At 37.7% G+C, this 13,264-nt stretch overlaps 8 protein-coding genes across 8 annotated transcripts; 5 read left to right on the top strand and 3 right to left on the bottom strand.

The window, feature by feature from the left end:
- Positions 1-60: 60 nt before the first annotated feature.
- Positions 61-954, bottom strand: RPL5 (60S ribosomal protein uL18; the record flags this gene model as incomplete). The annotated part of the gene is made up of 1 exon (XM_003958757.1): positions 61-954. One exon carries the CDS (start codon positions 952-954, stop codon positions 61-63), a length of 894 nt encoding a protein of 297 aa, XP_003958806.1.
- Positions 955-1,347: 393 nt separating this feature from the next.
- Positions 1,348-2,238, bottom strand: COX11 (Cox11p; the record flags this gene model as incomplete). The annotated part of the gene is made up of 1 exon (XM_003958756.1): positions 1,348-2,238. One exon carries the CDS (start codon positions 2,236-2,238, stop codon positions 1,348-1,350), a length of 891 nt encoding a protein of 296 aa, XP_003958805.1.
- Positions 2,239-2,382: 144 nt separating this feature from the next.
- RDS2 (gluconeogenesis transcription factor RDS2) lies at positions 2,383-3,462 on the top strand (the record flags this gene model as incomplete). Its single annotated transcript, XM_003958755.1, has 1 exon — positions 2,383-3,462. The coding sequence occupies one exon, from the start codon at positions 2,383-2,385 to the stop codon at positions 3,460-3,462; it is 1,080 nt and encodes a 359-aa protein (XP_003958804.1).
- Positions 3,463-3,633: 171 nt separating this feature from the next.
- On the top strand, positions 3,634-4,548 carry ODC1 (mitochondrial 2-oxodicarboxylate carrier; the record flags this gene model as incomplete). Its single annotated transcript, XM_003958754.1, has 1 exon — positions 3,634-4,548. One exon carries the CDS (start codon positions 3,634-3,636, stop codon positions 4,546-4,548), a length of 915 nt encoding a protein of 304 aa, XP_003958803.1.
- Positions 4,549-4,645: 97 nt separating this feature from the next.
- Positions 4,646-5,167, bottom strand: ISU1 (iron-binding protein ISU1; the record flags this gene model as incomplete). The annotated part of the gene is made up of 1 exon (XM_003958753.1): positions 4,646-5,167. One exon carries the CDS (start codon positions 5,165-5,167, stop codon positions 4,646-4,648), a length of 522 nt encoding a protein of 173 aa, XP_003958802.1.
- A 1,246-nt stretch (positions 5,168-6,413) lies between these two features.
- On the top strand, positions 6,414-9,713 carry GIP3 (protein phosphatase regulator GIP3; the record flags this gene model as incomplete). Its single annotated transcript, XM_003958752.1, has 1 exon — positions 6,414-9,713. The coding sequence occupies one exon, from the start codon at positions 6,414-6,416 to the stop codon at positions 9,711-9,713; it is 3,300 nt and encodes a 1,099-aa protein (XP_003958801.1).
- Positions 9,714-9,783: 70 nt separating this feature from the next.
- Positions 9,784-10,890, top strand: SPP1 (Spp1p; the record flags this gene model as incomplete). The annotated part of the gene is made up of 1 exon (XM_003958751.1): positions 9,784-10,890. One exon carries the CDS (start codon positions 9,784-9,786, stop codon positions 10,888-10,890), a length of 1,107 nt encoding a protein of 368 aa, XP_003958800.1.
- A 403-nt stretch (positions 10,891-11,293) lies between these two features.
- UME1 (Ume1p) lies at positions 11,294-12,589 on the top strand (the record flags this gene model as incomplete). The annotated part of the gene is made up of 1 exon (XM_003958750.1): positions 11,294-12,589. One exon carries the CDS (start codon positions 11,294-11,296, stop codon positions 12,587-12,589), a length of 1,296 nt encoding a protein of 431 aa, XP_003958799.1.
- Between the last annotated feature and the right edge of the window lie 675 nt (positions 12,590-13,264).

Genomic DNA, 13,264 nt, shown 5'->3' with positions numbered 1-13,264 from the left:
ATCTTAAAAGATTGAACTAGAAAAAAAGATTTGTAGAAAATATTTTATTCAATGAACAATTTATTGTTGACCAGCCAAAGCAGCGATCTTGGCAGCAACACGAGCAACTCTTTCTTCTCTGGTTAATTTAACTTGTCTGTATTTCTTGGATTCAGCAGCGTATTGTTCCTTGGTGAATTTCTTTTCGGTGGCCTTGAAAGATGGGTCAGCTCTGATAGCTTCGTGGGCAGAAGAGTAGATTTCTTCTAAGGAGTCAGCTTCGATGTCATCAGCGATGTAACCCTTGAATAATTCACCGAATCTTTCTTCATCATCGTCAGCTAATTCTTCCATGTATTCAGCAACATGTTGACCGAAGATGTAGTTTCTTAATAAATCAGCATCTAATTCTTCGGATTCGAAATCCCAACCTGGGAATCTGTTTTCAGAGTGTGGAACGTATAAACCACCGTCAGAAGCACCCTTTAAGGCACCGAAGACTCTAGCACCAGTGGTGGTTCTTTGTAAACCAATGTCTAAGAAGACCTTGAATGGTCTTGGACCATCTTCGACAGCTTCGGTTAATTCGTATTCACCTTCAACTTCTTCGACACCCTTGTAGGTTTCGTCTAAGCCTAACTTTTGTAAAGCTCTTCTGGCGATTAATAAACCGGTGGCGTAAGCAGCAGACCAGTTAGTTAAACCGTGGGTAATACCGTATCTTGGTAATTCGTGAGAGTAAGCAGCAGCTAAAACGATATCACCGGTGATGGTAGAAGAGACAATTTGACAGATGATGTCCTTGTTGGTGAATCTGACGACTAATCTGTACTTTGGAGAGCTGTACTTAGCCTTGTGTTGAGCGACTAATCTCTTTCTTTGGTAGTAGTCAGTCTTACCTTCTCTTCTTCTTCTGAAAGGAGTTTGGAAACGAGAGTGGTATGCAGAGGTCTTGATGTCCTTTAAGAAAGCCATTGTTACCGTAGTAGTTATTGATGCTTTATCTGATTTATTGGAAACAAACAAAAGATATATACAATTTTCAAAACCGTTATATAATATAACTTGTTAATTGTCGAGCATTTCATTCTAACCACTCTCTCTTACTCTGCTAACTAACCATCGCCTCTGGTCTCTCTCTCTCGCAACGCAAAGAGTGCAATTTTCGTGAAAAATTTCACAATTTTCTTTGCGTCGGTCAAAAATACAAAAAAAAAATCCCATTTGAAATTTTTTTTGAAAAATTAAAGAATGGTTGGGTGTCACCCACACATCTAGCAGTCCAACAAAACTGCCACTCTTTCTTATCATTTCTTTGGAATATATTATATTGTATATACATGAAATAGTCATTCAGAGGAAAGTTCTTCAGTTCTGTCTGGTGTCAATGACTTCTGGTGGGGCGAGTAGGGCAGCGTTTGCAAGCATTGCCTCGGTTTCTTCTCTTGAAATGGCTTCTCCCTTGAGCATAGCGTCTGTGACTGCAGATCCGTCGCCATAATGAGCTCTAAAGAATGTGTAATGTAGTATAATATCGTCTATATTTCTCATGGCAGGATCGCTAGCAAAATCAGGGTCGATAAAGAAAAAAACAGGCATATCAATCTCTTCCCCAGCTGACAACTTCTGTTCTTCAAAACAGAAACATTGAATCTTATTGAAATATTGCGCTGCTTCCCCTGGAGATATACTATACGTAGCCATCCCAATAATGTCCTTATCGCTCTTATTTCTGGCCTTGTAAAATGCCAGTGCGGTCTCCCCAGGGACCACATACACTTCTCTCTGTTCAGGAGTGAATTTCCAAGGTAAGATCTGCGACACTTCACTTGTAAATGACACACGAATTCTTTTATCTACGTTTACCGGGACTAATTTATCACTTGTGAATTTCCTTCTATCTGTTATGGGAATTCCACCAAATCCTGTACGTGCGCATATTGCTCTGTATAAGGGCACAGCTGCATACGCTAACCCCAGAAATATAATTGCAATGCTCGAGACATAGTACGTCATGGTCTTGTTCTTGAATGATCTCTCCTGTTGTAACTTCATTGCCCTCAATTTTGATATATCTGACCTCGATAGTTTGTTTATATCGATCTGGGTGGAATACCCTTGGCTCCTGACCCTTCGAACCCGCAATAGAGACCTCTTTACCAAGGTTCCTTTCACTAATAAGGAAGGTTTCGTGAATATTTTAAACCCCCCACTACATATCATCTTCGATATGGGTTCTATACTGTATATGTTGCTCATTCTTTACTATCATCTTTTTTCTTGTTGATGATAACTCAAGGATACACATTTCGGATTTTGTCTTGTAACATCATGATTCAAGATCAACATAGTGGGGCTAATACACACCTATAACGCTAGTTTCAAATAGAACTGACTGGTTCAATGATGACAAGGAGACGTAAGAGAACTACAAAATCATGTATTTTCTGCAGAAGGTCTCACGTCGTTTGTGATGAAAAGAGACCGTGTACAAGATGTATTAAGAGAGAAATAGCACATTTATGCACTACGGAAGAGCCTTTACTCCAGGAACAGCAGCAGCAACAACAGCAGTTGCAACAGCAGTCAGAGGTATCAGAGACTCCACTGATTACAGACATACCCAGTAACGAGCCATCAAATATCAATATGTCAAATTTTTTGTTCCCACAGACGTTTATCTCTGAAAATATGAACTCTGAGTTCAGCTCCTTGAACGAATTCTTCTCAATTTTAGATGATCCGTTGCTGTCACTCCCAGTTCCCAACATAGAGAAACTCTCAGATCCAAGTGCCAAAGTTCCAGTACAGTCGACGGATAATGAACAAGTTAGCGATGCTAAAGAGAAGTTCTTCCTTACTGCAGCTGATCCTTCCATTGAAATCACGCCAGAAGAAAGATTAAAACTTGTTATCAATGCTAAAGTAGATGCTGGTTTATTAAAACCTTACGACTATGCAAAGGGTTATGCGAGATTACAGAATTATATGGACAAGAATATGACGCCTGAATCAAAACAAAGGGTTTTGAAACCTTTGAATTCAATAAGACCTGCGTTCAGATCCATTGCCAAATCGTTAAAGGACGTTGATCTGGTTTTAGTTGAAGAAAGCTTTGAAAAGATGCTTTTAAGTTACGATAGAGTCTTTACATCGATGAGTATACCAGCATGCATCTGGAGACGAACGGGAGAAATCTATAGAGCGAATAAAGAGTTTGCTACACTTGTAGAATGCACCGTGGACGACCTAAGGGACGGTAAAATGGCGATATACGAGTTGATGACAGAAGACAGTACGGTGAGTTTTTGGGAGAAGTATGGATCTGTTGCGTTCGATAAGGGCCAGAAAGCTGTGCTGACAAGTTGCATTCTGAGAACCAGAGACAGCAAGAAGCAAAATGACTGCTGTTTCAGTTTTACCATCAGAAGAGATCGCTATAATATACCGGTTGGTATAGTTGGTAATTTTATTCCAATATGACTTATTATGCTATTTTTGCAAGTCATAATGGAAAGTCCGATAATGCGACAGTGAATGATCATCGAGGTAAAATGGAAAAAGAAAATGTAAATAGTTAGTGTATATAAGTTATAATGACAGTCGTGTATTATATTGCACTTTTGTAGGTTTAAGTCAAGTAGAGAGAAAACTATGCCATATGAGAAGAGAACCACTGCCAAATCAACGCCTTTACCATTTATATACCAGTTCACCGCTGGCGCCATCGCAGGAGTGTCAGAGGTACTTGTGATGTATCCACTGGATGTTGTTAAGACCAGGATGCAACTACAGAGCAATGTAGCAGGTAAAGTGCATTATACCGGTTTAGTTGACTGTCTGGGGAAGATAGTGAGACAAGAAGGTTGGAAAACATTATATCGTGGTATAACATCACCAATATTGATGGAAGCACCAAAGCGTGCCACTAAATTTGCATTTAATGAGAAATTTGTCAATTTATATTCTCAAATGTTCAAGACTTGGAATAAGCAGTACATATGTGTAGTGAGTGGTGCGTCTGCGGGTGTTATTGAGGCGACGGTGATTGTACCATTTGAGTTGGTCAAAGTCCGCATGCAAGATATTAATAGTAAATTTAAGTCTCCATTGGACGCTTTAAAGCGGATAGTTAAACAGGATGGTCTCTTAGGGATGTACGGTGGATTAGAATCCACCATGTTGAGGCATGCCTTTTGGAATGCAGGATATTTTGGTATCATATATCAAGTGCGGAATACTCTTGGTACTGACAAGAAAAGTACGTGGAATGATCTTATTGCAGGTACGATAGGTGGTACAATGGGGTGTATATTGAATACACCATTTGATGTGGTGAAGTCTAGGGTACAGAGTCAACATAATGTGACCAAATTGGCAAATGGACAATTGGTGAAGAAATATGATTGGGCCATTCCATCTGTCATGAAGATATATCGAGAGGAAGGATTTAGGGCATTGTATAAAGGCTTTACACCAAAGATTGCAAGGTTAGGCCCCGGCGGGGGGATTTTGCTTATTGTATTTGGAGCAGTGACTGATTTATTCCAAGAAATGAGATTAGCATAATAAAATCGTACGAATGTTGTCGTTAAAACAAATGAAATATAATGTATACACGAATATATAATGAGATGACGGGGAGAGGGATGTCTAGCTAGTGGAGTTATTTGATTTGCTTCAATAAAAAAGTTGTATCAATTTTATGATTTTTGGCTTTGTAATCGTCGATAGCGGCCTTGATGGCATCTTCAGCAAGCATGGAACAATGTAATTTCACAGGTGGTAGACTCAATTCCTTAGCAATTTCAGTGTTTTTGATCTTGTAAGCGTCTTCCAATGACATACCATGAACCAATTCTGTCATGTAAGACGACGAAGCGATAGCAGATCCACAACCAAAAGTCTTAAATTTGACATCCTCTATTATACCAGTCTTATCATTCACTTTAATTTGTAATTTCATAACGTCACCACAAGCGGGAGCCCCAACAAGGCCTGTACCAACGCTAGTTAATTTTTTATCCATGGAACCAACATTCCTTGGATTTGTATAATGTTCTATGACTTTTGGATGGTATAATCTAGAACCTATGGGCTTTATAAAGGTTCGTATACTATTTCTTCCACTGAATGAAAGCATGCTGATATGTCTTGTGATGGGTGATCTATATGTATGTGTGATCATAAAGAGTAATGGTTACAAACATAGAGATGTTCTTATATATATATATATATATATATCCAATATTGGCAAGTCTAGAAGGCCCTTTAACATTACAAATTTTAGAAGCTTTGGACGCAGGAGCGGCGTTAAAGGAGCAGGAGTAGAGAAATCTTGGCGAAAAGTAGGAGATAAGCCAAAAAAAAGCGACCGGAGATAACAGAACGCGAAGAATATTCGATGATGCGGCTGACGCAGGGCCTGGAAACCGAAATTGCGGGAAACGGGGAAGAGGGAATAAAAATAGTCACGTGGATGCGCGGTGTTACTTTATTTGGAAAAATCCGGGCGCCGAGAAGTCGGGATTGCAGGCAAATTTGAAACACGCGCCGGTGTGATGCTGTGTGTTTTGTCATGTTTCCGTGGAGTTTAAACATGTATATGTGCGGGTAATATTTTGTCTTGCGATATTACCCGCACATACAAGGCCTACTACTATCAGCGGCAAAAAAGACGAATAATAAGGAACATATACCTTCTGAATCGAAGTTAACTACTGCTCTCTACTTTGCTAAGAGTGCAAGAAACGCTGTATACCTCTGTACAGTTTGAAGAGCAGCACACGGAGATGACTCGCAGGAGTGCTGCTATTACGCTATGATCCCGTCGACTATCTGAAACGGGACTACGAAGACTCACTGTTTGGATGAAGCATGAGAAAGCTGAGATCCGCTCCACCATCTCATGACATTTTACACCGCTGCAACACGTCTCATCCTCCGTTTCGTTAAGGCGTCATACGATGAATATGTGTCAAATTACCTATGCGATGCTACCACGCCAAACCGGATCCAATAGTGAACGTACTCTACAGAACTATCGCACGCACACCATTATGTTTTTAACTTCCTTCAGTTCGCTCCTCTCTCTATCATCCGTCTGCTATCAGTCATCCTACACTTCAAATCATTCCGGTGCTCTTCATTACTAATCTCATCGCTGCTGTCAAAGTTGCTCATCTCACTGCGGGAATTTCCTTCATCTTTGCCTCTTACTTTTTTTTTTCTTCTTTTGCGCTGCTCGAGAAAAAGAAAGAAATTACGCAAGAATCGTTACACTTTTAGAGGGTTACGTTTTTTACCCTGCAGCAAATACAGAAGCAAAACAAGTCGTTCGTCATCCATCTAGATGAAGTATATAGTCAGCATCTTGGATTTCTTGATCATTAATCACCACTCTTCATAACATCAGCTTTCGGATCATTTCACTGATGACTACTACGTTGCCCGTCGTTAGAAAACAATCAGACTTAGACGTCTCATGGGATTGGCTGTACAAAGGTAAGAAGAAGAGATCTACCTCTAAATCGAAATCACGTGGTAGTACAATCAATAAGCTAGACACTCAGACTACTCGTAAGCCCACTAGAAACAGATCTACTTCAGTTTCAAATGCTGCTTTGTCTCAAGATGATGATTACATTGTCCTAACGCCTGTTAATAGTAACCCAATAGAAGATTCAAATGATAAATCTAATGGATTCATAATCACCGCCAATAGTAACACTCCTAAAGTGAAAAGATCAACGTCCGTATCAAATGCTGATGTGTCCCATGCAAAGACTTTAAGAAGAATCAATTCTTTAAGTAATGATAAACCTAAGAGGTCATTATTTAGTTCATTATTTGGTAAGAAAAATAACACTACTCCTCCAGTCTCGAGATCCACATCTTCTACTTCTCTCACATCCCAATTATCAATAAATTCTAAAGTTTCTAATATATCCAGAACTGAGCCAGCCTCACCTAGTCTACCCACTCCTATCGCCTCACCTAGATCAGAATCAAACCCTTTACAACCCCTTTTGAATGCAGATTCTTCACATAATTCATCAATAGAGTCTTTGAAACCTATATCTCTGAAGAGGGTCACATTTAACGTCTTTAATGCTGATCCACCGCAACAATTGCCATCTAGAAAACCAAAGAAAGGTGCTGTACTCGTGCCAGAGGATATGATCAGTGATGTGCCTTCCATTTCTCAAGGCATAGCAAAGGTAGATAATGATGATACTCAATTAAATTATTCTAAAAATTCAAAAGAATATAAACTGGCATTAGAATTACATAGGAAATCTTTACAGGAATCAGATAAGCATCAAGTCGCCGCACATCATGCTGCAATGAGAATTGCAAATGAAGTTGCTAATTACCAAAGTTCTGACAATACTATTAAACACCAACAACAGCAACCATTAAATACAGATTCTACTTCAATATTCAATATCTCAAACCTCGCAATTGATACAAAAATTCATTTACATGAAAATCATTTCAATACTGAGGAAGAACCAGATGACGAACTGACCTTAGATATCATTTACACGCGGTGTTGTCATCTCAGAGAAATTTTACCTATCCCAGCCACTTTGAAACAGATTAAAGGGAAAACATCACCTTTACAAATTTTAAAATTTTTAAATTCAAGACCAACTTTAATCGATATTCTCTCATTTTGTGATTTTATTTCCATAATTTCTGTTCATACAATAGTCTTTGATAATGTCCTTCTAAGCGACGAAATGTTAAGAATCATACTTTGTTCATTAGCCAATTCTAAAAATTTAGAGAAACTGAGCTTAAGAAATGTCGTCATTAACACCGAAAATTGGAATCTTATCTGTAAATTTTTATTGATTAATAGATCTATAACCAAATTGGATATCTCTCAAACGCATACAAAACTTATAGGTGACAATGAATCGCTACTAAGGCATAATTTAGACTGGGATCTATTTATTGGTGTCTTAAAAAATAGAACAGGGAAACCACTTGAAGAAATTCTTTTCAATGGTATCAAATTCAATAAACTTCCAAATTCTTTTGTTTTTCAAAACCTAATCAACACTTTCATCAGGCAGGTAAACTCGTCAAAATTGCAGGCTTCTAGTATCCCAATAAGAATAGGGCTAGCTAACTCTGATATATCCATGGAAAATTTGAGTTATGTCTTAAATATTGCCCGGAGTGACTATTGTCCAAATTTTCATGTGCAAGGTATCGACCTTTCATTTAATGACCTATCAACTTACGTTAACTTGATTGTTAACAAATTATCCACTTCGAACTTTGATAAATTACAGTATTTTACTTTGAACGGTACAAATATTGAAACTTCCTACGATATGGCTTTACTTTTGAAATACTTATCTAGATTAGAGAATTTGAAGTTTTTAGATTTATCAAATATGCCTCAAATCTTTCCTGATATACTACCTTACCTTTACAAATACTTACCAAGGTTTAAGAATTTGAAAAGAGTTCATTTGAATTACAATGACTTGCAATTTAAACAACTAACAGTCATTTGCAATATTCTAATCAAATGTAAGACAGTAACACATGTGTCTATGTTACAAGATTTAGCCAAATCTGTTGACAATGAAGAACTTCAATTGAACAATTTTGCGAGGAATAATTATTGGTCAACGCTTTATGCCTTGACTAAGGAATCTACAAGTCTTGTGGGATTAGATATCAATTATGAAGAGATACCCGAAGAAATCAAATCGAGGCTGGCCCTTTGTTTAATGAGAAACATGCATAGAGCCATGGATTCAACTTTCCAATTGGATGAGTTGGCCTCTCAGGATGATTTATTGTTTGGTGGAAATTTAATCAGTGAAACTGCAGAGGATGTTTTCAAGAAACTATGTAAGATTGATGATGATAGTAATGAAGCTCAGTCTACAAGCAACGTCGATAACAATACTGGTTTGAACACTAAAAAGTATCTGTTAAAGAAATACTTCGATAACTTACAGAGAGTTCATGATAAGACACGTATACAAATTGATTTATTATTGGAAAAACGTAGTAACGGGGAGTTGAATCTAATGGAGAAGGAAAATTTACTGAGATTGTTATTACTAGATAAAAATTTATCAAATATTTTTGAATTGTTCATTGGTGTACCTCAATTTACAAGCATTATTGATCCGAAAAAATTGAAGAAATCACAAGAGAAAAAGAACAAGCATTTTGAGTCAACTCTGCCAACTACTACTGTACCATCAGAGCAAGAACATGAAGCCGATACGAATACAACTAGTCCGCATCTCATGGTGACTGAATCCGGGAAAGCCATCGATTTTATTACTGGTAGGCCAGTTTTATTTAGGAAATCTTCAAATACCAGTGTAAATGGTAAAAAGCAAGAGGAAGAAGAAGGTGAATTACATAAATGGGGTTTCTATGTACAACAACAAAGGTCCATCTACCCAGAGCACACCGTGAAGCCGATTCCTAGGCCGAATACAGTACCCACATCTACTGCCAAATTATTACCAAAGATACCATCTGGAGAAGAACTAAGAGCCGCCATTATAAAGGCTAAAGGTATCGATTCGATGGAAGACTTGATCCAAAGCGTCAGTGACGAACAAGTCGGGTTGGAAACCATCTATGGTGATTCCTTCCAAAACTCGAAAGTTACTGAAACTTACGATAAATTGATCAATAATTTATCTGTCAGCAGAAAGCGAAGCGAAGAAATCAAAACACATCCATAAATGATCGTATATCATCTACTTATATATACACATACACACATATATAACAAGCATCATACGACATAGAATAATGCCATCTACATTGCCGTTACCTGAATGGTGTCCGCCTTACTCTCCCAAGAAGAAGGAACCCGTTACTCAGCAAGAAGTTTACTGTATCTGTAAGAAACCCGATGAAGGTGAACTGATGGTGGGTTGTGATGGATGTGATGACTGGTTCCATTTCAAATGTATGAAGATACCTGAAGTGTACAGAAGCCTGGTATTTGCGTTTTTCTGTCCTTACTGTCAATCTGGTATCACTGGGAAGAATAAAGATAATTTCAATGTGGAGTTACCACGGACTCTATGGAAGAGGAAATGCAGGCTAAGTAGCTGTTATGAGCCGTGTGAGGATAAGAGTAAATACTGTTCCGAGGCTCACGGTTTATTATACATGCAGAACTTGGTGGCTAACGTTTCGCGAGATAGTAATCTCAAGGAAGGAAGCGAATCTCAGGATGATTTATTGAAACAAATGGTATCTTATTCAAATGGTGATGTGGAATCGTTTAAGAATATAGGGAAGGAGTCATTTATTGATGAGGATCTTACAGTGGATGCAGAAGTTGTGAAAGAAATTGTAGATAAGGATCAAAATTTGAATGAATTGAGGAGCAATTTAGATGAATGCGATACTATAACGCTCCCAAGATTGAAAGAAAACTTGGAAGTGCTTCAGAAATATATCGATTGGCTGACCGAAGTGAATCTCAAGCTTAATTATAATGAGGAAGAACTGAAAGCTAGGGAAGAAACCATGAATCTCAATAATGGTACAAACAGCAAAAAGAGAAGTAAGAACGGTAACAAAAACACTCGAGTGAAATCGAAGAAAAACATATGTGGATATACTGCAGATATACAGGATTTTAACATTTCTGTAGACGATTTTATCGCAGAATACAAGGGCAACCAAGAAAAGGAAGAACCACTACTACAAGTCTATAATATATGCGTCAAGGCCAAGTGTAACAAGCATTCTGACTGGACCTCAATGAAGGTCGAGCAGGTCAAACAACAGATGAGATCTCTGGACACTTATAGAGAGAGATTAGAAATCCTAATCCGCACAAGAAAACGTCAATTGCACGTTCAATCTTATGAAAAACTCATAGAATTGGGCATCCAACCATAGAAATACATTCCTTATCAGGTCCAAGAAGCACCTATTAAATAGCATCAACATAAAATATATATAGCAGATTATATTATTATTCTATACTTATTCGAGAGGCAGAAGCAAGAAACTCGATATATATATATATATATGTATGAAATTTCGGGAAGTGAAAACAAAAAATAGTGAAACATATATATACATATCTATCGAGCAGACCAGCATAGTTTCAGCTGATATAGCCGCTATTTGCATTGGATTGAATAAGATTTGAGAAGTCCCTACAGGTCAAGACTGAAATTTGCGGAAAATGTCTAGTTTAAGTCAATCGCCTTTACCTGCTGCAACCACATTAAAACAAGATTCTTTACTAAACAAGAAAAGGAATGAAGAGTTCAAGATTTGGAAAAAGGCAGTTCCTATGTGCTACCAACATATTTCGACGTTCAGACCATCATTATTAACCTTCAAAAAGCCTTTTAATGATTCTTCAAAGGCAATAGTCTTCACAGACAGATGCATTCCTAATTTGAGCAATGGTACTTTGACAACTTCTATATTATACTCAATAAACAATCACGTTTACGAGTTGGAGACAGTATTACCTTTAGGTGCACATTATAGTAGGGATGATACGATCCCAGTTCCGGACTACAATGAATACACAAACAAAGTCCGTGCTAACGAAGTATCGCTGATAAAAGGTGAATGGACCTATACCGGTAATGCCAAGATAATAAAGTTGGTCCCTTTGAGGGACAGTGAATTCAGATTTTTGGCTTTGAGTTCAAATGGCTCCATTGCTTGGTTCAAAGATGACGTCTCTCTCCCAGTTAGTACATACGACGAGGAATCTATCGATTCTGGAATTGTAGTGGACATTACTGTATCTTATGATGGTAAGAGAATTGCAAAAGCCTATTCCGATTCCAAGAAAGGGCAGCACGTTACTGTCATGGACAACAATTCTAAAGCTGGTGAAATTATTCACAAATTTAAAGTTGCTTCTAATGCTGGTGTAATCAAGTCAGTGGCATTCATTAATGAGAACATAGTTGCTACCGCTTCAGATGATAATATCCTAAGATTTTGGGATTTAAAAGGCGAATCCTTCCTTACGCCTAAATGGACTTTGGATTTTAATTCTAACGACTCAAATTTAGAATGTATAGATTCCTCTCCATTTGCAGACACATTGTTTGCTACCGGTGATTCTAGGGGAAATATTAAGATATGGGATCTGCGTACCATTACATCGAATGAGGAAATTCAGGAAGGTTCTGATGGTAGTATCTTCACTTTAGAACAACATAATAATGAAGGACTATCTAGTATCAAGTTTTCCAAGTGTTCTCCAAGTGAATTGATTACTATGAGTAACTCTGGTAATATATGCCATTGGGATTTGACATATTTGTTCAAGAAAGGTGGCTCTAGTGAAGAAGGTGGTACGGAAGACACGAATGAATTCAAAGAAGAAATACAAAACGAGTGCTTAACATTTTATCATACTGGTGGATCAAGAAGATCACCTGTTAACCCGAAAGCGAAGAACACGGTCGATTATCATCCTTTCATTGAAGATTTGGTATCTACCATAGATAATGATGGGCTAATCACGATCTACAAGCCATTTACGGTCCCTCAGGAGGATTCCGAAGAAGAAGAGAAGGAAGCCACCAACAATGAAGAAGAAGGCGCACAGAAAGAAGACTAACCTGTATAATAATCTAATCCGTACATATTTTCTATGAATTTTATGTTAACTTAAAAATGTATTTTTTTTATCGAAGGATTGAAAGTATTGAAAAAGTAAACTAAAAGTAAAGGAAGAATCCAGATAAATATGAATTCTAAAAGATCATACTACGCACTATTAGAGCTCTCTTCAAAATTTGATAATAGAATTGTAAAAATGAGATTGAGCATATATAATAAAGCCATATCTAGAACCCCACATCGCTTCGAGTTCAATGTAGCAATTGGCTTACGCTACCGTAAGTAGTCCGAAAAGGACTTTACAATCTCGAATATCATAAGGATACATTGGAGCCTGCTGTTTTCGTTGGTGTCGAGTTTGTTGTGACCACTGTTCACATTATCGACACATCTTTGTAAAGTCTGCACTCTTTACTCCTAGTGGATGCCTACCAATTACCCCAGTAGGCGTTAATTAATAAAATGTTGAGCAGCGGAATAGCCACAAAAGAACCTGCTTCCCACCTACAATCTGAAATAGCGTGGTCCTGATAATTATTCATACTAGCTATACACGTATTATTAGATATATATAGCATTAATAACTTCTTGCCCAGGTGAACGTCGCAGCGCTACTTTGATAAAAAGTGGCATATATGTGCGGTAAAGAACTGAGACATGCATAGTTACGTTG

Source organism: Kazachstania africana, chromosome 8, assembly GCF_000304475.1.
Source record: "Kazachstania africana CBS 2517 chromosome 8, complete genome".
Lineage (NCBI taxonomy): Eukaryota > Fungi > Ascomycota > Saccharomycetes > Saccharomycetales > Saccharomycetaceae > Kazachstania > Kazachstania africana.
The sequence above is the reverse complement of the archived record's forward strand: the minus strand, read 5'-3'. Positions and strand labels throughout refer to the sequence as shown.